The sequence below is a fragment of the Pediculus humanus genome, genomic scaffold (genome assembly GCF_000006295.1).
Source record: "Pediculus humanus corporis 1103172107592 genomic scaffold, whole genome shotgun sequence".
Lineage (NCBI taxonomy): Eukaryota > Metazoa > Arthropoda > Insecta > Psocodea > Pediculidae > Pediculus > Pediculus humanus.
Window position 1 is genome coordinate 261276 of NW_002987206.1, and position 21236 is coordinate 282511.

The 21236-nt window shown below is 26.1% G+C and overlaps 4 protein-coding genes across 4 annotated transcripts; 2 read left to right on the forward strand and 2 right to left on the reverse strand.

Moving 5' to 3' along the window:
* Nucleotides 1-178: 178 nt before the first annotated feature.
* On the reverse strand, nt 179-479 carry Phum_PHUM231420 (uncharacterized protein; the record flags this gene model as incomplete). Its single annotated transcript, XM_002425959.1, has 2 exons — nt 179-403; nt 432-479. 2 exons carry the CDS (start codon nt 477-479, stop codon nt 179-181), a joined length of 273 nt encoding a protein of 90 aa, XP_002426004.1.
* Nucleotides 480-3455: 2976 nt separating this feature from the next.
* Phum_PHUM231430 (uncharacterized protein) lies at nt 3456-6988 on the forward strand (the record flags this gene model as incomplete). The annotated part of the gene is made up of 2 exons (XM_002425960.1): nt 3456-6933; nt 6963-6988. The coding sequence occupies 2 exons, from the start codon at nt 3456-3458 to the stop codon at nt 6986-6988; spliced, it is 3504 nt and encodes a 1167-aa protein (XP_002426005.1).
* A 1886-nt stretch (nt 6989-8874) lies between these two features.
* Phum_PHUM231440 (uncharacterized protein) lies at nt 8875-13062 on the reverse strand (the record flags this gene model as incomplete). The annotated part of the gene is made up of 2 exons (XM_002425961.1): nt 8875-12519; nt 13012-13062. The coding sequence occupies 2 exons, from the start codon at nt 13060-13062 to the stop codon at nt 8875-8877; spliced, it is 3696 nt and encodes a 1231-aa protein (XP_002426006.1).
* A 3847-nt stretch (nt 13063-16909) lies between these two features.
* On the forward strand, nt 16910-17699 carry Phum_PHUM231450 (uncharacterized protein; the record flags this gene model as incomplete). Its single annotated transcript, XM_002425962.1, has 2 exons — nt 16910-16984; nt 17256-17699. 2 exons carry the CDS (start codon nt 16910-16912, stop codon nt 17697-17699), a joined length of 519 nt encoding a protein of 172 aa, XP_002426007.1.
* Between the last annotated feature and the right edge of the window lie 3537 nt (nt 17700-21236).

Below are 21236 nucleotides of genomic sequence, written 5' to 3' on the forward strand. Positions count from 1 at the left end.
GACATTATATCTTTTGTTTTATATTTTTAGCATTTAAAATCCTGTAAAATGTCTGGATGCTGCATCTGAATAAAATTTTTCCCTTACACCACCCATTCTCTCATAATTTAGACTTTGCTTAATTTTTTTTTTTAAGAATTATTATTATTATTAATATTAATATCAGATAAGTTTCTACTTAATTTTGAGTGTTTCCATCCATCAAGTTTCTCCCTCTCCAAGTTTTCATACCCAATCCTTCAGTGTTGCTTCTTTTTCTTCTAGACTTTTTTATTTGTGTACATAATGTTATCATTTTAAATTTTCCAACAGGTTTTTCTAACGACATGACATCTCCTTTTATTTCTCTTATTCTAGAAAATTCACGTGTTTGTAGTTTATTCGTTTTGATTTGAAAACCTTTCTGAAGAAAATCAACCCCTTTTCATAACTAATCTTTCAGGTTTTTCCCCTTCGGGCGCGTTTTTACTTATCATCATTATCATCATTTTAATAATTTAAACTAATTTGTAAAAAATAAAATCTGGAAAAAGGTTGGTCATGATAAAAACACAGAATAATTTAAAGGCATTTTATTTTGTCATTCATTTTTATATTAAAATGTTTTTGTCCAGGTGTGAGTGTTATCAACAAATAGTTTGATTGGTTATCATATAATTATTGATAAAAATTTAATATTGATTATGGCAAGTCTTGAGGATTTTTTTTTTTTTTATTTACTATATTGAGAAAAAGTAAAATAGATGGGGGAAAAACAAAATTAATATAAACAAAAAAATTTAATTTTTTAAACAAATTATTTTTTATTATAAAAAAAAGTATAAAAAAAGAGAAACAATAATTTTTTTTAATACATCAAAAATAGTAAAAATAATTATAAAAATATAAATATGTATTACAATTATAATAACTATTTACAAAAATGCATGAAAAAAAAAAAAATATACATAACAAGTAAAAAACAAAACAATAAAAGTAAATAATTAAATAAAAAAATAAATTTTTTAATTGAAAATATTTATTAAATTGATCCTGGAAACTGATGATAAATTCCATGTGGACAATGTGGATTTAAAGCAGAAAACATATTTGAACCTTGGACTACTTTTAATGCGTTGTATGCTCCATGTGGATCTGTAAAAGAAAGAAAAATTAGTTTTAGGACTTGAAATGAGAGCAGAAGAAGGTATAGAACCATGAAAGGTTTATAAATACAACATACCATAAGAGCATTGATAAGGAACAGCCGACATTATTGGTTGTTGTCGTTCGCAACATGGGTTTTGTGTGTTACAACCAACAGAATTTAAACTTTTTAAATGTCGAGCTAATAATTTACTTGCTGCCAATTTGTATTTTGCTTCCAACAACTATTATTTTACAAAAAAAATAAAATTATTAATTTATTTAAAATAGTAAAAATATCAATAATTATAAATAAAAAAAAACTTACCGGATTTTTATGAGTACACAATTTTGAAAGAAATTTTTTTGGATATTTTGATTTCAAAGCCTGAAAAACCAAAAAAAAAAAGGATTAATAAATTAAGGATTCCAGTTTGAATCAAAAAAAAAAAAAAAAATGATTGATAAATAATTATTACCAAATATGGATCGAGTATATTTTGAGGGGTACAATTTTCACTTCCTAAAAACGATGTTAAATATTGAGTTTGAACCATTGAAAAAACAGTTAAAAAACAAACGATTGTACAAATAAAACTTTTCATATTGATAGAGTTTGTGATAACACGATACAAGAATACAACAAACAATGATAAAAATTTATTAATAAATTTAACTTTTATAATCGCGTGCAATGTATATTGTTTACAATAATATTCACGGTTATTATTGAGATTATTTATTGAAGGTAAGGTAAGGTCATTGTCAGCACAAAATAACGAGGTAAAATTTAAAAAAAAAACAAAAAAAAAAAAAAAAAAGCTACATCAACAACCAAGTTTTGTAACGTAAAAAGAAAATCTATATTTATATATATATATATAAACTTTTTTTTTTTAAGTCGTTGCCTTCGCGGCCTATGACTAATGAATAATATGTTTTTGTTTGTTTGTTTGTTTGTTTTGTTGCCCTTTATAAAAAGGTAACGTAAATAAATAACTTTAAGGTGTTTGTTGTTTTGAAAGGTTCATAGATGCGGTGCAACGATCCCACCACTTACAACATTCAATTTTAAATAATAATAATAATATTTATTAATTTGTATTTTAATAAATTTTTGTTTTTTTTTTTTTTAGGAAATTTCAACAGGGGTTTTATTTATTTATTTATTTAATTATTAATATTTACATAAATGTATGTTTTTTTCATGCGTAATTTTCTACGTATTGTCTGCTTAATTACAATAAATATATATATTTAGAGTAATTAGTATTATATATTTAGCTTATGAGAAATTGATTCTTATTAAAGGAGAAAAGAAGAAAGCTGTGTTTTATTATTTATTAACAATTTTTTTTTAAACAAAATAAACATTTTTTTTATTAACGTCAGATGACGGATAGACACACACAAACACACACACACACACACACACATTTCAACGTTTTTTTTTTTTTTTGACTGTTATTGTCGCCTTAATTATTTATATAAAATAATTTATCCCACCCGTTTCGAATTTTTTTAACTTCCTCTCCAAACAAATTTTAAGAAAAAAATTCCTGCAATTTTTTATATATTCATTTTTAAAATGAAAAACTTTTCATTTTCATCAAATTAATTTTCAAAACAAAAACTTTGTCGCGCCATTTAACAATGGCCGTGCGCGCGCGAGCGAGAGAGCGCGTTCAGAAAACAAAAAATAAACAAATGCAGACAGGTTTGAGTTTTGAAATTTTCAATAGTGACGTAATCGACAAACGTGTGAGTGATCGCTCAGATTTTGATTAAACCTGCTCTGGATTTTTATCTTTTTTTTTTTTTTTTTGTGTGAAAATTTTTAAAATTTTAAAACGAATTTTGTGTGATTGAAAAATAAATAAACAAAAATGGTAAGTTTGTTTTTTTTTTCAATTAAGATAAAATTAAACGACATTTCAACGATAATCCACATAGTTTAATTTAATTTATATTTTTTGTGAATAGTTTTTATCTTTAATTAATTAGGTTAAGTAATCTATTAATATTATTATTATTACTGGAATATTTACTGGAATTTTTTTTTTGAAACATAGAAGCAGTGAAAAACGCGATATGTTTAATTTTCCCTTATAAATGAAATTTAAAAAAAAAAAAAAAAACTTTTTGAGTAGCATCCATTTACATTGTAAACTTCTCTTTATTTTAATTACCTGGATTAATTAATGTTTACAAATTTAAAAGGTAAATTTTTTTTTTTTTTTTTTTCATATTTTAAATTTTAGAACGTAACGGACGTGCCTGTTACACGTTCGGCATTGGGAAGAGTCGGATTTCTAGGAGAATTATACGATATGAGAACCGAAAATTTTTCATCTAGATCCGTTTTCAAAAATAAAATTTCTCCAGAGTTGGTTAAAACCGTGGCCGTAGACAATGTCGTTGTGGAATATAAATTTACGGAAAATATATCGGATCGTTTTGATTTATTAAACGTCGAATCTGATTTGCAATTGTTTTTCCTTTGCGGTTTGTTAGAAATCGAAGGATGTGGGAAATTTTTAAACACGGAAAAAAATTCATCTAAAAATATAACATGTTCATTTATGTGTAAATTTCAAACGGTTTGCGAAAAATTATTCACGTCGTTTGTCGAAGTTTTACATTTATTAGATTTTGATGCTTTGGATGATTGTCAATATACTCACGTTATAACAGAAATCAATTGGGGAGCAAATTGTTTGATGAATTTAGAACTTTCTTCCTCGGCGAAAGATAATAAAAAAGAAGCAGAAGGCAAGCTCATGTTGGAAATGAAAAAACTCGCTAAACTAATTAAATTCGAAGGTGAAGGAGAAGCAGAAGTTAAAGACAATTCATTTTGGAAAAATAGCCAAATAAAAATTCAAATATCCGCGGATGTAACACCTAAAAATGAAATGCCTACTTCCGTTGAAAATTTTTATCATTTTCTATCGAACGTTCCGAACCTACTGAAAACCGTTAACGACGGAAAAGGAAAACCTTTATCGTATGCCATGATACCTGTACAAACGATAAGAAAATTGGCAAATTTACACACGACGGTGGAAAACGTAGTCAGAGAAATAGATGAAAGTTTTATCATATCCGTCGTTTGTCTTTTTGAAGAAATTTCCTCGTACAAGTTAAAACTCGAAGAATTAAATAAAAAAATAACGGAAAATGAAAAATATATACAAATGAAATACATAATGGAAAGTAAAGAAAAATTGGAAGAACTCAAAATAAAAGAATCGCAATTGAAAAGGATCATTTCGGAAAATTCTCTACTCGTTAAAACCGGTGAAAATAATTTAAAAGATTTAATTAAATCCGTTGAAAGATTTAAAAGTCACAATTTAAATTTTTATTTAATCGAACATTATTTAAATTCAAATTTAGTGTTAGAACGTAAAATTGAAACCGTACGAGATTACGTTTCCCGCGGGATTATTTATTTAGAAAAAGGAAAACTTTTCATTGATGAATTAAATAAAAATTTATCATGTGATTTTATTGTTTTGATCGTTTGTGATAAATTCCAAAATGAAAATCCGACTCTTTATCAATGCACTTTACATTATTTTTTAAGTTTACTCGATAATGATTCCACGTCGACAAAATACGCCATTGTTGATTTGGATTTGGATTTAGATTTAAATAATAATAATAATGCGAACGGGAATAGAGTTTTCCTATCGAAAATGGGTATATCAACGGTGAGATGTTTATTTTTTAAAAGAGGTAAACTCATCAACGATGACATGTACGGGGATTACGCCGAAGAACAAAATACAAATTTTGCAAGAATACATTCGGATCACGTATTGGAATTCACCCATGAAAAACCCGGAAATAGAGTCATTCTTAAAATTACTTGTCCCGGTTTTCCATCGGGAATTTGTTCGTCGTCGGAAAAAATCCAATGGAAATGTTTTCGTTGTAAGAAAGTTCTCGAATACGGTTTCGATGAGTATTTTTATTGCAGTTGCGGAAGAGGAAAAAGAAATTATTATGAATTTCGTTGTAACGATCACGCCCACGGAGTTGCGTTTGTTTTTGATCGTTACGAATTTGTAGCCAACGAATTATCGGAATTGAGACCCTCAAACGAATTAAACATTCTCATCATCGGTCAATCTGGAGTCGGTAAATCCACTTGGATAAACAGCATCGTAAACTATTTGAATCACGAATCTTTCGAACAAGCCATGAGAAACGAAGTCATTTCCACGATACCCATAAATTTCACGACGTACGATCCGAAAACGGGAGAAAAACACACGATTAAATTGGGAGATTGTTCTGCTAACGAAGTGACGGAAACGGGAGAATCTGGAACTCAATTTTGTTCTACGTATTGTTTTTTTTGGAAAAATAAATACGTTCGACTCATAGATACTCCCGGTATAGGAGACACGAGGGGAATAGCGAAAGACAAAGAAAACATAAAAAACATAATGAGTCACATAAGTAATTTAAAAGAACTTCACGGGATTTGCATATTGATGAAAGCCAACGATTCGAGGATCAGTGCCATTTTTTCATATTGTCTAAAAGAATTATTGATTCACATGCACAAAGGTATCGCGAAAAACATCGTTTTTTGTTTTACAAATGCAAGAAATTCATTTTACACTCCGGGTCAAACATCCGTACTTTTGGAAAAACAATTGGAATCGTTGAACATACATAAAGAGCTTTCCCTGGGGTATCACAACAGATTTTGTTTGGATAACGAAGCTTTTTTATTCTTGTGCACTTTGAAAGAATCAAAAATCGAATTCGACTCCCTCATGATAAAATCCTTCGGTCAAAGTTGGGACATATCATTTAAAGAAACCGTTAGACTATTGGAAACCGTGTCTTCGTTCAAACCTCATCCGTTGAAAAAAACATTGTCACTTTTCACTGCTCGAAATAGAATTTTATCGTTGAGCAAACCCATCGCTGAAATAAGTAAAACGATACAAATGAATCTGACGGCAATAACAAAAAGAAAAGAAGAACTCGCTCTGTGCGAGAAAACAATGAGCGAACTCTCGGAAAAATTATACGTTAACGAAATACATTTAGAACCTGTACCGTTGGATTTACCCCGAACGGTTTGCACGAGTTCCCAATGCGTTCGGTATCACCATATTGAAAGTTACGACATGACGGAAATAGAATACGTGACGCATTGTCACACAAAATGCTACATAAAAAACGTCGTGACAAAAGCCATAAATAATATGCTTTTAAAAGATTGTTCGGCCATGAAAAAAGGGATTTGCACGGTTTGCGGATGCGGTTGGCAAAATCACATGCACATATCATTCGATCAGAAAAGGGTTAATAAAACTAATCCGAATAAGAGAATTCAGGATGCTTTGGAAAGAGAGAAATCGGATCAAGGGAGAAAACAAGAGATGTTGATGGAACTAGAATCGAAACTTGATAAATACAAAAAAGAACAAGAAATAGTAATACAAACATCCGTGAAACTCGGTTTATTTTTAAAAGAAAATGCCATAAGCGTGTACAACGACGCCATAGCAGATTATTTAAGGTATTTGATAGACGGAGAAGAAAACAAACCGTACAAAACGGAAAGCGATGAAAAACTATTGAAAAATTTAAAAGAAACATTGAGTCACTACGAAGCGGAAATACAAGTTTTACAACAGGCTGTGTGTCAAAGCGGTCAAACGACAGTCGTGCCAACCATTGAAGAAATTGTACAACTCGAAAATAAATTGTACGAATTGGAATTGACGGGGGAAGATATAAAAAAAAACGTTCAAGTCAACAGGTATTCGTCTACGTCAAGTTATTCATATTCTGAAATATTTTTACAGACTCCGAAAGTTCTAGAAAAAAATAGGGTGAAAGGGAAAAAAAAATCGTGGTTGGGTTTTGGATTTTTTTAAAATGTTTTTTGTCGTGTTGTGTGTTTTGAGAGTGTTTGTTTGTTTTGTTTTATTTTTTTATGTTTTTTTTTAATTGTTGAATTTTTTTATTTATTTATAAACAATTTTTTTCCTTCTCTTATCAATTTCTGGAATTTTCTCTCCAGACAAACAAAATTAAATGATTTTCATTCGCGTTTGATTGTATGAAGGAGAAAAAAAAAAAAGAGGAAAATTTTTATTATAGAACGTTAAAAATTATTATTATTATTACGTATAAAAAACAATAAATTAGTAAATAAATAAATAAATTAATATAATTTTTTATCATTAAAATCTTCTTTTTTTTGCGCCGTTTGAATCCGTCGTGGCAAAAGAAAAATAAAAAAAATTTATTTTATTAAAGGTGGTTGTTGTTGTTGTTGTTGAAAACGTTGACGTTTATTTCTTTATTTTCGTTTGGATCTCTTGGTGATAATAATTTTTTCCTTATCATTTCGGCTTCTTTTTCTTTCGCCCATTTTAATTCGGATTCTGATGACACGTGCATTGTTTTCACGATTCCTCTCATCAAATCGAAAAAACCATTTTGACTAGGAACAATGAGCTCGCGAAATTCATCAAATATTTCTTCTGATGTTTTTCCTTAAACGTACAATAAGAAAGTCAGAGACTGTCCGAGTGACACGACAATTACAAAAAAAAAAATTCATTCTAATTCCACGTTTTTTTTTTTTTTTTTTTTTTTGGTTTCTCACCTTTAAGCGGAGGAGATCCTAATATTTCAAAAGGACATTTTAATAATTGCTCTTGTTTTTCTTTTTCCATTCTGAGCATTTGTTTTCTTTCTTCGCAAAGGTTACAACTTCCTTTTCCGTTATTTTCAAGTTTCAAAATGGCGAACGGATTAATTAAATCGTTAAAACTATGTAAATTTTCTTGATATTTTTGACAATTGCATTTTTTTTAGTTACGGCCGCCTGTAAATTTTTTTTTTAGCATACAAAATAATGATAATAATAATTTTCATTTTTAAATCACGTGATCTTTTTGCTACTCAACATAATTGAAAATAAGCAAAAAACAAATGAAAATAAGTGAATTTTTTTTTTTCCAGAACCGTGAAAAAAAAAAAAATTAAATAAAAATCAACAATATTCCAGTAAATTATAAATAATAATAATAATAATAATAAATACCTGAATCGGTTCTAAAATGGCGAAATAAAAAATAAAAAAAATAACCGTAGTTGTAATAAATAATAATTTCATTGTTCTTGTGCAGTAGGAGGATTTATACTGAACAATAAATATTATTAACATTAATCCGTTATGCCTTTTTTTTTTCATTATTATTATTATTATTAACATTTATTTATTTATTTTCTTTTAAATAGAACCTCGATATTAATCCAAAACAAAAAAAAAATTGTTTTATTTTACGTAATGGCGAAAAATTTTACGTACGCGTTTAACGGTAAAAATAAAAATAAATAAATAAAATTTTAATATTAATATATTTTATTTTTTTTATTAATTAATTAATTAACTAATAAATTTTTTGCCTTTTTTTTTTTTTATATATACAAAAATGTTGTGTGTATGTTTGATTTATTATTATTAATAACAATTCAAACGAATTATTATTATTAGGGGACGAATTTTTAATATTATTATTATCATCATCAGATTTCCTTGAGAAAAAAGAAAATTTCTCATCTTTAACATAAATTATATAAAGATAAATATAAAAAAAAAAATGACAATTTTTTTTTTTTTGTTTTGTTCGTCCTCAATTCGTTTGTTTTACACAAAAGTGTTGACGTACGTGTTGATAAACAAATTCATCATTTTATTATTAATTAAAAACGATGATAATATTGATTAACGTTGTTTCTTAATTCATCTTGAATTTCTCTTCTGCTTAATACTTTATCACATTTAGCTGCCCAATTTTTAAGTTCTTCTATTATTTCGTCTGTTAATTCGAGTTCTAAAGCGAGAGGTAAAGAATTTCCTTTCGATACTTGCTTTAATGTGTCTTTTAACATGTCACATTTTTTTTTATGTTCCGGATCCCCACAGTCCAAACATGCCTCGGGTTGATTTGATACGGACACGGATTTCAAGGGTATCGGTATGTATAGGGATCGAGTATCACCGTTTGGATTTTCTTTTAATGGCGAAGGATCTTCCATTAGATTAAGGGGATCTTTACCGAGTGGAGTCGTTATTTGTTCGACGTTTGGCGCATCGGTTTCCTGTCTTTCTTCTGGCGGTGCCGGAACTTTACAAACTTTTGTTAATCCTTTGAAAAAATACCAATTTTTCTTTGTTTTTCTTGCAGTTACGGATATGAGATTTCCTTTTGCATCTAATACGTAGTAGTCCGACCTTAGAGTATTTACGTTTCTTGTATCCTCTAAAAGGTCACCATTCGGTTCTAGCATGAGATTAACCACGTTGCTATTCGGATCTTGATATTGAATTTGATGTAGAGAACCATCAGATTTAACATCAAATGATCCCATTGTGTATTTTAAATAAGATGGCACCAATTCAGGTGGATACCTTTTTAATAATTTATTTTGTTTTTCGTAAAACACGAAATCTCCATTTTTGTTTACAAATAATTTTATGTCTCTATCTGTTGAAATATTTTGTTTATCACTCAAAAGTAGATCGCAGGATCCTTTTTTACTTTTTTTTTTATTATCCAATAATTGTTCGTCTAATCTATCCAAACAACTCCTGCAATAAACCCTTTCTTTGTACACTATCACATCTCGGAAAGTGTAACATATCGAATTATCGATTATTTCTAATTTAATGGGTAGTAAGATGCCTTTTTCGCAAAGTACGTATTTTAGAGAGCTTGCAAGAGGTGCTTCGATTTTTCCATCCGGATAAAGATACGGAAACAAGTCGCCATTTTTGGACATCATGTACACGTAACCGTTCGTTTCGTTTGACGGTAACAGTATTCCCTCTTTGAGCAAAACGTAAGATTTTAAAATGATGCATTTCTTTTTGTCTTTCGGACTCCTGTACAATATACCGTTGCAATCCAATTCGTAAATGACTGTCGCACCGTGCCTGTTCTTGTAAGGTACTATTTTAATCAATTCTCCTTTCGGACCGGTCAAATACATTGATTTTTGAAGGGATTCCGTAGGTTCATTAGGTTTAAGATGTTTCCAATTGGATCCGCTTCGTGGACTCAATCTAGGTTTCGAACTCATCGAGATTATTGTCAAACCGTTAAAAAATGCAAAAATAGGAGAACCTTTTGTGCTGAAATGAAGAGGTTTCTCAACGGAATCCTTCATTTTTAACAAAAAGAAATCCTGATAAAAGAAACTCACGTTTCCCTCTGGATCGACAACTTGCTGTACGGGAAATAAAATGTTATTTTTACCCAGCATGTAGTAAATAAGAGAACCTGGAGCTTTTCTAAAAGTATTTAAATTTTCTTCGGAAGGAATCAAATCTCCATTTTCTTGCAAAATGTAAGTCATGTGAAAGGATTTGCCGGTCGTCACAGTGGGCACCAACACGAATTCGTCCAACAAAAGTTGAAAGTTAATTTCAAAACCAAATTCCGGTTCTTTGCACGGGGGATACCTTACGAGGTTGCCCTTGCAAGTCAGCTTGTAGATTATTACGTCATTTTTATCGGTTATTTCGGGTATCAATCGTATTCTGGTACCTTTTTCGTCAAATATAAATATGTCCGTTCTTGCTCTTAAAACAGGTTCTTCTCTGATCGCAGGAGACGTCGAATCAGTCGGGGCGGCTACTTCTTCGACGTGTCTTTCGACGGTTTCATTAGGATCAGAATAAACGGGCAAAGGTGGATTCGATTTTACTGGATTATCGTAATAAGCAGGCGTCACTTTGGTAGGTCTCTGATAATTTTCCACAGATTCCGAATATTTTGCATCGTGGATTTGACTGCCGCCGCCGCCGCCGCCGCCGTGCATGTAGTTTTCTTGAACTGCTCCAGCGGTTTGCCTCACCGGATACAGGGCTGAATTTCTCGTCGGAACAACTTGATATTCTGGTATGCGACTTTGAGGGACTATTGGCCTCATGGATTGAGATTCCATCTGTGAGGGAGAATAATTACTCACAGCCTTCTCGTAACCGCTATTATAGTAAGCTTCTCTTTTTCTCAAATGATGTTTTTTTTTTTTTTTCGTTTTCGTCGGTTGTTCCCGCGTTTTTTTCGTTAATGAATTCGATTCGTTGTCTTTGACATCCTCATCATTTTCACCCATGAACAATTTAAATTTTTTATCGTTTATCAATATGGCGGTAGAATTTGAGTGTATTTCGGAAAATTGACAACTTTTATGAATCAAACGTCCGTTGAAATAATAATTTATGTATTTATCATTTTTCTCTTCTAAAACGGGAAACAATCCGCCATTTTTAGACAGCATGAAAGACACGGATTGACCGACTTCAGCCGTGATTTTTTGACGGTTCGAAGAATAAGGTATGAGATCCCCATTTTCACCGGTCAAATAAGTGACAGAAGATTCGGTTTTTTTCGAAAAATCCGGTTGAAAAGTAAATTTATTAGTTAAATAAAACGTGTGATGTAATCCCGATGGCAAATAAGGATCGGATTTAATTCTTTTTAAAACTCCATTGTTATTTAAAAGAAAAAGTGTTATTTCTCCGTTGCAAGTTTTGTCCGGGGAATCAATAATGTCGTTGTCGTTGTCGTTGTCGTTGTTGTTGTCGACGTCATCGTCCTCGTCGTCGTTTTTGTTTGTTAAAGTAGAAAATTCTTTTTCATATTTTTGAAGAATGGTATCAAAATCATCGGATGATTTTTTTCTCGGGTTAAATGTCGAATCACATTTTTCTCCATCCGAATCCAAATCGAAAAAATTCAAATTGTTTTTTTCGATATTTTCATTTTCTTTCGTTTTTTTCTCGCATAAAATATCGGCGTTGTTTGTGACGTCGTCAGTTTTTGGTTCGTCGTAATAAATTTCCTTTTGAGAATCATCATTGAATTCCTTGGTTTTGGCATGTAAAATATCAGCAGGTATCAAAATATTTTTAAAACTTTTTACGTAATAAATGTGTTTTAAACTCCGATAAACATTTTCGTTGCACGTTTTACCATTTAAAATATTATTTAAATCATCATTTTTTTTCAACGGTACCAAAATTCCACTTTTTAAAACCGTGTAATTCAATAGTTTTTCTTCTGCATAAGATGGCGTAGAAGATTTAACATCTATTAAATTGTTTTTATCATCATTTGAAACGATAACGGTGATGATGTCGAGTGATTTTAATTTAGGGCCCACAAATATATTTTTAGTATCCGTAGGGTAAAAATAAATTTTTTCTCCAGGAGGTACCCTTATGTAATTATTTTCGAGAGAACCGTGATTGATGGATTCGTTTTCTATTTCACCATCCTCGAAATCGACATCGACTGTGTCGTTGAAAAATTTTGGACAAGATGATAAAACTGCAGCTTCCTATGGAAAAGATACCAAAAAAAAAAAAAAATTTATACATATACGTTTTTTATCTATTTACAAATTGAGCAATATTTACACAACATTTAAATTCACATTTTTTTTCCTGTTATTTATATTAATAAATTTTTGTTTTTATATTTATTTATAAATCGATTGATAAATTATTAATCTCATTTAAAAAAAATAAATGATAAATCTCACACGTAAATATTTTTACATAATATGATAAATATTAGGTTTTTCATTGTCTTTTTTTTTTTTTATTAACAATTTATGATAAAATAAGAAAAATCTTAACTTTTTTTTTTTTTTTAACGTATCTACTTTACCTTAAATTCCAAAACAAAAGTTTAAAAAAAAAAAAAAAAAAAAAAACAAAAAATTAAAAATCAAACTTTAAACGCATAAAATTCGTTGTTGTGTGCGTGGGTGTCCGAGTGCTTTAAGCTTAAAAAAAAAAAAGGAAAAAAAACAAAAAACAAAACTTACATGACTGTTTTTAATGAAAATTCCACATATGAGAAAAACTGTTATTATCATTTTACGGGAATTAATAATCATTTAATGAAAATTAAGAAGAAGAAAAAAAAAGAGTATTTATTATTATTATTATTATTATTATTTTACACAAAACGCCGAACGTGAACCATTCTCAAAACTTAATTAAAATGGAAAATGATTTGGTTATTGTATAAATACCTAAACAGAGTCATACCTCGAAGGATAATTAAATAAAGACATCTTTATTTTGGTCCAAAAATCACGTCCTTAATAGTTCTGCAATTTTTATTTACATGAATTGTTTGGTGTCACACAGGACGTTTGACTTCTCCCAAGGTTATTTTAGCCTTTCATTTTCTCAAATCAACTAGAAACACGATAGCTTTCTACAACAAAAAAATGTATCACTAATCTTTTCTTTTATTTTCTTTTTTTTTTTTTTTTTTTGGAGGAACCTCGATCGATTGTGATTGTGTACGATCATTTAATAATTAATATAAAATAAAACGTATATTATTATTAATTAGTATTAATTTAGTCATTGAGTTGTAATTTTCGTTTTAAAAAAAAAATAACAGAAAATTTAGGCTTCAAAACGTATTTGACCTTTCTTAAAAAAAAAAAAATTTTTGTTTAGTACAAAATAATTTATATTTCGAGTAAATAATTATTTAAACAAAATAATTATATTAAAAATAATAATTCAAGTTCAATATAAAAAAAAAAAACTCGAATATTATTATTAATCGACCGAGTTTTGTTACAGTTTAACTCATAGAAAATCTGTTGGTTAAACACGACTGATGATGATTCACAACATAAAATGTTACATAAATGACTTCGACATTTTGTTTTTTTTTTAACTAAAAAAGGGTAAAAAAAAGATTATTAAATGTTAAAATAATAGGAAGCAGTTAAAGATATTTTTTTTTTTTAAGTGAAACGTGATTATAATTATTTGTTACGGTAGATAAAAAAAAAACTGATTTTAGACAAAATGTTAAAGAAAAGAATAATAATAATAAAATATTTCTTTTTTTTCCCTGTCAAACACCAAACGTTTGTCTCCACATATTGTAATAATAACTATTCACGTTTTAAAAATAAATATAAAATTGGATTTTTAATTGTTTTGTTTAATTTAAATTTACAAATAAATGTTTGACTGTTAAAAAAAAACGAAAACAATGTTCATTTGCAATTGTTTAAAATCGTCAACATTAAAAAAAAAAAATATTCGAATTACGTAATCGTAATTAATACGATTATAACTTTTTTTTTTTTTTTTTAAGGGTACATTCGATTTATGTTTATTTTATATACGTGATGACGTATATTGTCGCCATTGATAAGTGATAACAATCGACGTAATTTATATATAATAAAAAAAAAAAATTAATTGTAAATAACGTGGCGGTGAAACGTTTTTGTTTTTTTTATGATCAACAAAAAAAAAAAAAAAAAAACAATTATATAAGATTTATATTAAAAGGGTTTTTTTTTATTGTCCCACTTTTTAATATTATTAAATATTAATATTTAATAAACAGGCTATCACCATTAATTTAGGTTTAAGAAACATTTTTTTTTTTTTTTTATGTATTACAGACTTATAAAATTCCATAGCCTTGACAGACTTTCTTTTTAAAATATAGCTGAGTAAGTAAATAAAAATAAAAAGAAAAAATTTTTTTTAAATTTGTTATGGTTAAAATTATGATTTTTTTTTTTTAAATAAGATGTCATTTTATTACTTGTAATGAAAAACAAAAAAGAAAAAAAGTAATAAAATTGTAATAAAATAAAATATTAATTAATGCTTATTACTTTTCATGCCCATAATCCAAAAAAAAAAAAAATTTTTTTTTATTCACTTTCATTTCTTAAAAAAAAAAAAAAATTATTTTTTCATTAAAACTGTCAAAATATTTACTACTGACAATCATTTGTTGTTAACAATTTGATTATTAAACAATTTTTTTTTTGTACAATAAAAATTTAAATTACATAATAATTTTTTTTTGTCTTTGGTTATTTGGGCATATTTTGTGTTTTTTGTTTTTTTTTTTTTAATAACTTAATCGAGACATTATTGTTAACGACCTATTTATTATTATGTTTATTTTATCGTTTCTTAATTCAACAATGAAATAAGTTTAATTTTAATTATTTAAAAAAAAATTAATTTTATTTTATTTTAAAAAATTGACTCATATATAATTTCACATTGTAAAAAAATTTTTTTAAATAGTCAATAATTATTAATTTTTTAATGCAAAAACCAACATCATAAACTTAACCAAATAATTTAAAATCAATAAATTTAATTAATAAAAAAAAAAAAATTTGATTAAATACACATATTTATTTATAATAGAGGAGGATATATATATATATATATATATGTCCATTCAATACTAAACTAAATAAATAAAATAATTAATTGCATTGAATTACAAAAAATTACAGTCAAACAAGTACAAGAGCTAAGATGAATTCATGTGTTAATTTATTATTTTTTATATTTATTGGATTATTGTTATTTCATCAGGTATCACATGTTATTTATTTTATAAAATCTCACACATATACATATATATGTGATTCAAATATTATTAACATAAAATTTAATTTGATAACTTTTTTTTTCTTTCTTTTTTTTTGGTTTAACAATATTTAATTATAATGAAAATAAAATGATTAACAATTAAAAGATGTTGGTAATGATAGAAATAAAATATTTTTAAGTTAATTTTAAAGGAGAAATTGTGAAAAATTATACTTTTTTTATGGATAAATTTATTAATTAAAATGGCTAATTATTCTTATTTAATGTAACTACTAACTGTTTAAAGTAATATTTTTTTACAGACTTTAATCAAGTTAAAAATATTATTTAAAAGTTGTCCTATGTAAGTATGAATGCTACAAATAACCATTTTTCTTTTTTGTCAAACAAAAACTAAAAAAATGTTTCAAATTTAACTTAAACCGGTTTAATATTTGCCTCAGACCTAAAAATTTTTTATTTTACTTATAAATTGGTCTCTGATTAATGTTTTATCAAGGTAACACAATGGCGACAAAATAAACTATAATAAATAGATGGTAAATATTGCGGAAAAACATAAATTACGCATTTTAATATGTGTAAAGGTAATTAATTATTACTAATTAAAAAAAAAAATAACATTATCATAAATATATCATTAACATACTTGTGAAAACTGGAACTCTTCTTTTCACAAAACATATATTACTTTTTCAGGTATTAAAATCGAATAATTTTAATTAACGCCGGTATTTGTCAAACCACTGAGTAAAAAATTTTACAAAACACTATGAAAATAAAAATAAATTCGTCTGGCTCAATTAAACGCTACATTTTTTTTTTTTATTATTATTATTTAAATACGTTTATATCAATTTTTCATTTTTAAAATGGCTCCCATTTTTTTCGTACCAACTGAAACCGCCAAATTACGTGACACGATAAAATTTATGTCGTGCATTCAGACAAGTAGTTTTAAAAGTGTTCGTCTGATTACTTCTTTGAAACGGTTTTCAGAATTTTTTATTTTTATTAAAATGATGAATATTATTTAATTTAAATTAATATAATAATATAATTTAATTTATAATATAATAATATAATATATAATTTAAATAATATAATTAATTAATTTAATTTTTATAATATTTTTTTAAAATCTAATAAGTTAAATACATTGTTTTAATATTTAAAAAACCTTTTTATTTTGTTTAACTCAGTTGTGAAAAAATTTTTTTGTTTTAAATAACAACATTTAAACTAGTTTTTTTTTTTTTTTTTTTTTTTTTTTCTGGGGTACTTATTTTTAGGGATTCCCTTTCAAAGAGAACCAAAATGTTCATCATAGAAAACTGCGGAGTTCAACACCACTTCAGTTGCCCACACTTTATAAGCTCAAACAATCTTCAGGTAATTTTTTTTTTTTTTTTTTTTTTTCTAAACCCCCTTAATATTTACAAGGTTTTTAAAAAAAATTTTTTTTTTTTTTTATGTTTTCCCCAAAACAAATTTATACAGCTTAAGGAAGTTAAAATTTTCAATTCTTTTACAACATTACAAAAAGTTAACTAAGGACAAACCGATTAGGTCCCTTTGCCCAGTTTAATTTTTTTGAGCATTATTTCTTTTTACAAAAACTTCTTTCTGGCATTAATTATTTAGGTTAATTTTTATAAATCAGATTTCAGCAGTGCCCAGTTTGAATAAAAAATTGAGCAAAATCCAAAGAAGAGATATTCCATTAGGAGACCCGTTTTTAGGATTTCCACAAAATATTGAGGTGAATAATGAGAACCAAGCAAAAAAAACAATTATTTATCCCCAACTTCCAACAGCATTACCTCCATTACCACCACCACCACCTCCACCACAGACCATTCCAAAATATACTCCTGTCAAACCTTTAGTCAAACCGAATGAAACGGAAGCTGAGAGAGCTGAAAGAATTCATAAATCTTTTGAAAGATTGCTGACGTTTGTTGAAATTGTCGGTCAGGTTGATAATTATGTCTCTAGCAAATGGAAAAATCTTGTTCGAACAGTGTCCAATTTTTATGAAGTTGAAGATGAACCTTATCGTGTTAGTGCAAGGAGAATTTATGGTACCTGTGGCAATGCTCACTAAATTTTTTTCTAAATATTTTTATATTATTTATTAATTTCTAAATTTATTTTTTATATATTTATTTATATTATTTAAATCTTTGTTTTCATGTAATATTTATTGTCAATTGTTAATAAAAAAACTACTAAAGTGGCCAATAAATAAAATTATGTGTTTTCGATGTTATATTTTAAATTCTATCAAGTTATCGTTACCATTGATACTTTTAATTTTAAGTGAAATTTTATGTAATCTTTGACGAATAATTTTGAAATAATTTGAAAAATATTTAATAAAAAATTAAATTGTGTCTTATAATTAATTGAGGGAAAAAATGAAAAACCCAAATTTATATCTCGAATGACAAAAATTTGATTGAGAACACTTTCTCGATGAACAATGATGAAAGTGCAAAAAATTTAAATTTATGCAAAAGATTCGAATAATTTGAATAATAAAATTTAATAAATAAGTAATATAATTTTATTATTGGTGCATCATCTGCACCTTATATAATTTCAAATATTAAAAAGTTTACACTTTTTTTTTATTAAACTATCACATCTAAAGGTTATAACAAATTTATAATATCTTTAAATGTAGTTAAGAAAGAGATTAAAACATTTATTTAATCTCTTGAATGTTATGCAAATATTATATATGTATGTAAGAATCAGAATGTTTATTTTCATTAATTTTTTTTTATATTTTTTAATGAAAAAAATTTCTAATTAATAAGACAAGTCGAGATATAAATTAATTTAAAAATATACAATATTAATAAACAATAACAATAATAATAATAATAAAGTTTTTCTTTTATTTTTAAGTTTTGCACGTATCGTGCAATGAAAAAAAAATGAATGTTGTCATTGTGCTCACGTATAAATTGTAAAAGAAATTTTTATTTTGTCTTCGTGGTTTTTTCTTTTCTTTTCTTTTTAAATTAATATCTATTTATATTTTTAAAAAAGTTGAACTTGAATTGTTTTCTTTTAATTAAAAATATTCTTGAATTGAATATTATCGATGTAAGACGTTGTATATTGATTGATTTTATTTAAAAAATCAATAATTTAGATAATGAAAAAAAGGGATTCGTTTGGAAAAGAAAAAAAAAATTATTATAGCAATGGGTTGAATCTATTTTTTTGGGTCGCAATCAATATAATTATTAGGCTTATATTTTTTTGTTAAAGAGTTGATGAGGGTCGTCAAACTCTATAGTAGCCCAAACTTGATTTGATGTCCCGTTTTAAAATCTTTGATGGTTTAAAGTTCATTATTAATACATGTTTTAATTTTATACCTTTTTATATATTTAAAGATATTATCTCATTTTAAAAAATTTATAAATTTCTATATATATATATATATATATATATATATATATATATATATATATATATATATATATATATATATATATATATTTACTATTAATTTAGATAAATATAATAATTAAATTAAAATTAAAAAAAAAAAGAACCCCAGGTATCGCATTGCATTTATTATTGAACGTTACAAAATTTTTTTTTTTATAAGAAATTTATTAAAAATTTATGTGTGTGGGACCCAGTGATATAGATAATAAATATTCGATGAAATTTAAAAAAAAATCTATGAATTACTGGATATACACTTAGCAATAAAAGCAAACAACCACGTCTATTATATTTGTGGATGTACCACATACCAAAGCCAATAACCAAGTTTGACGTATACCTTAAAGTCGAGGAGGGGAAAGAAGGAGTGCGACCTGGGGAGTGGTACTCAGTTGAGAGGCCACGTCGAGGCATTTACGTTTTCTTTTATTTTATTTTTAACAAAAAAAATTTATATTTAGTGTATTGTTATATTTAAATATTTTATTTTATTTGTGTACTAATTATTATTATTATTTTATTTTTTTCTTTCTATTTCTGGATACTCGTAATAATAATTATTTTTCAACAAGTGTGAAATTTTTTTTTTTTGTATTTAACCGTGGTATGTATATCAATAATATTATTATTATTATTATTTTCGAAGGAAAAAATGATTTATATAAACAAATAGAATAATTAAATATCGTGAAATTTGAGTTAATTCAATTAATTTATAATTAAATAAATAATTTGGGTTATTTTGAGTTGCCTTATTGTGAAAATTTGTTTAGAAACAAGCCTACTAATACCTAAGTTTAGACTTTCAAGATGGCTGGTTTTTTTTTTTTTTTTTTTTTTTTTTTTATTTCATGTAATTCAAATTCACAATATCCCTTGTTATTAATATTTTTTTTTTTTTTTTTGACTTTTTTTTTATTTCCCTTATAATTGTTTTACATAATTATTTAAATAATATTTATATTTATAAAATACTCTTAAACATATTGACATGATTGTTTAAATGTTGGGAAATGTCCTTGGACGTTAAAAAAAAAATGTGGCGTTGAATGATCTTAATAAAATTTACATTAAAATGGTGGTCGATAAATTAATAAAAAAAAAAAAAAATTCTGATCGAGAGTATACGAAATTTCATAATATTTATTATTATTATTATTGTTGTTGTTATTGTTACGATTATTTATTATGTAGGATAATAATATTCTCGATTAAATCGTATATAGTTAAAAAAATTTTAAAAATGAAAAACACATGATGAAAACAAACAACAATAATAATAATAATAATAATATTTACAGGTGTATTGTAAGACGACAAAATATTTACTTTAAATTGAGGTCATTTGACGTTTATTCCGTTGGAAGAGCCCTGGAAACAAGTAATTTTTAAGCCTCCTCGTTTGATTTAAACATAATAAATTCATTCAGTGTAAAATATTTTATTTTATTTTAAAACAATCAACTTTTTTTTTTTTTTTTATTTCTTTATATTAAAATTTATTTAATTTCAATTATTAAAATAAGAATTTGATTTGAGCTCATGATTATTTTACTTATGGATCATAATATTATAATAAAATGTCTGTTTTACACATGATTTTTTAAAACTTTCTATATTATCAATAATGTTTTCTAATTATCTACATTCTAATGAGTTTCATTATGATAAAAGACAATTTTTTTGATTTCAATTGTATGAGTCAAAATTCTGATATAAAAAGTTGAAAATTTTGATTTAAAGTGAATAAATTAGTCATATACAATGTTTCTCTAAAATTTTTAATTATGTTATGTACATAAAATGTTGTTTTAATCTTTTTGATTTCCAATAAATATAAACTGATTAATAATATTTTTCTTCTACAATTCACCATTATAATACTTTTAGTTTGATTTTGTTTGTTGTCTGTATACAAAATGATTGTATTAAAGTGATAATTATTTTTATTTACTTTAAAATAATAATCAGGTTCATAAATCCTAAAAAATTTGACAACCTGACCAGTGTAAGTTTGAGGAGGATATTACACACACAAAAAACTTATTAAGATGGTGGTTGACATTGTTTTATGAAATTAAAAAAAAATGACATATAATTTATAAAATGTTATTAACATAGATTAACAGATTGTAATCGGTTGTTAAACAAAAAAGAAAACAAAATGGTTGTA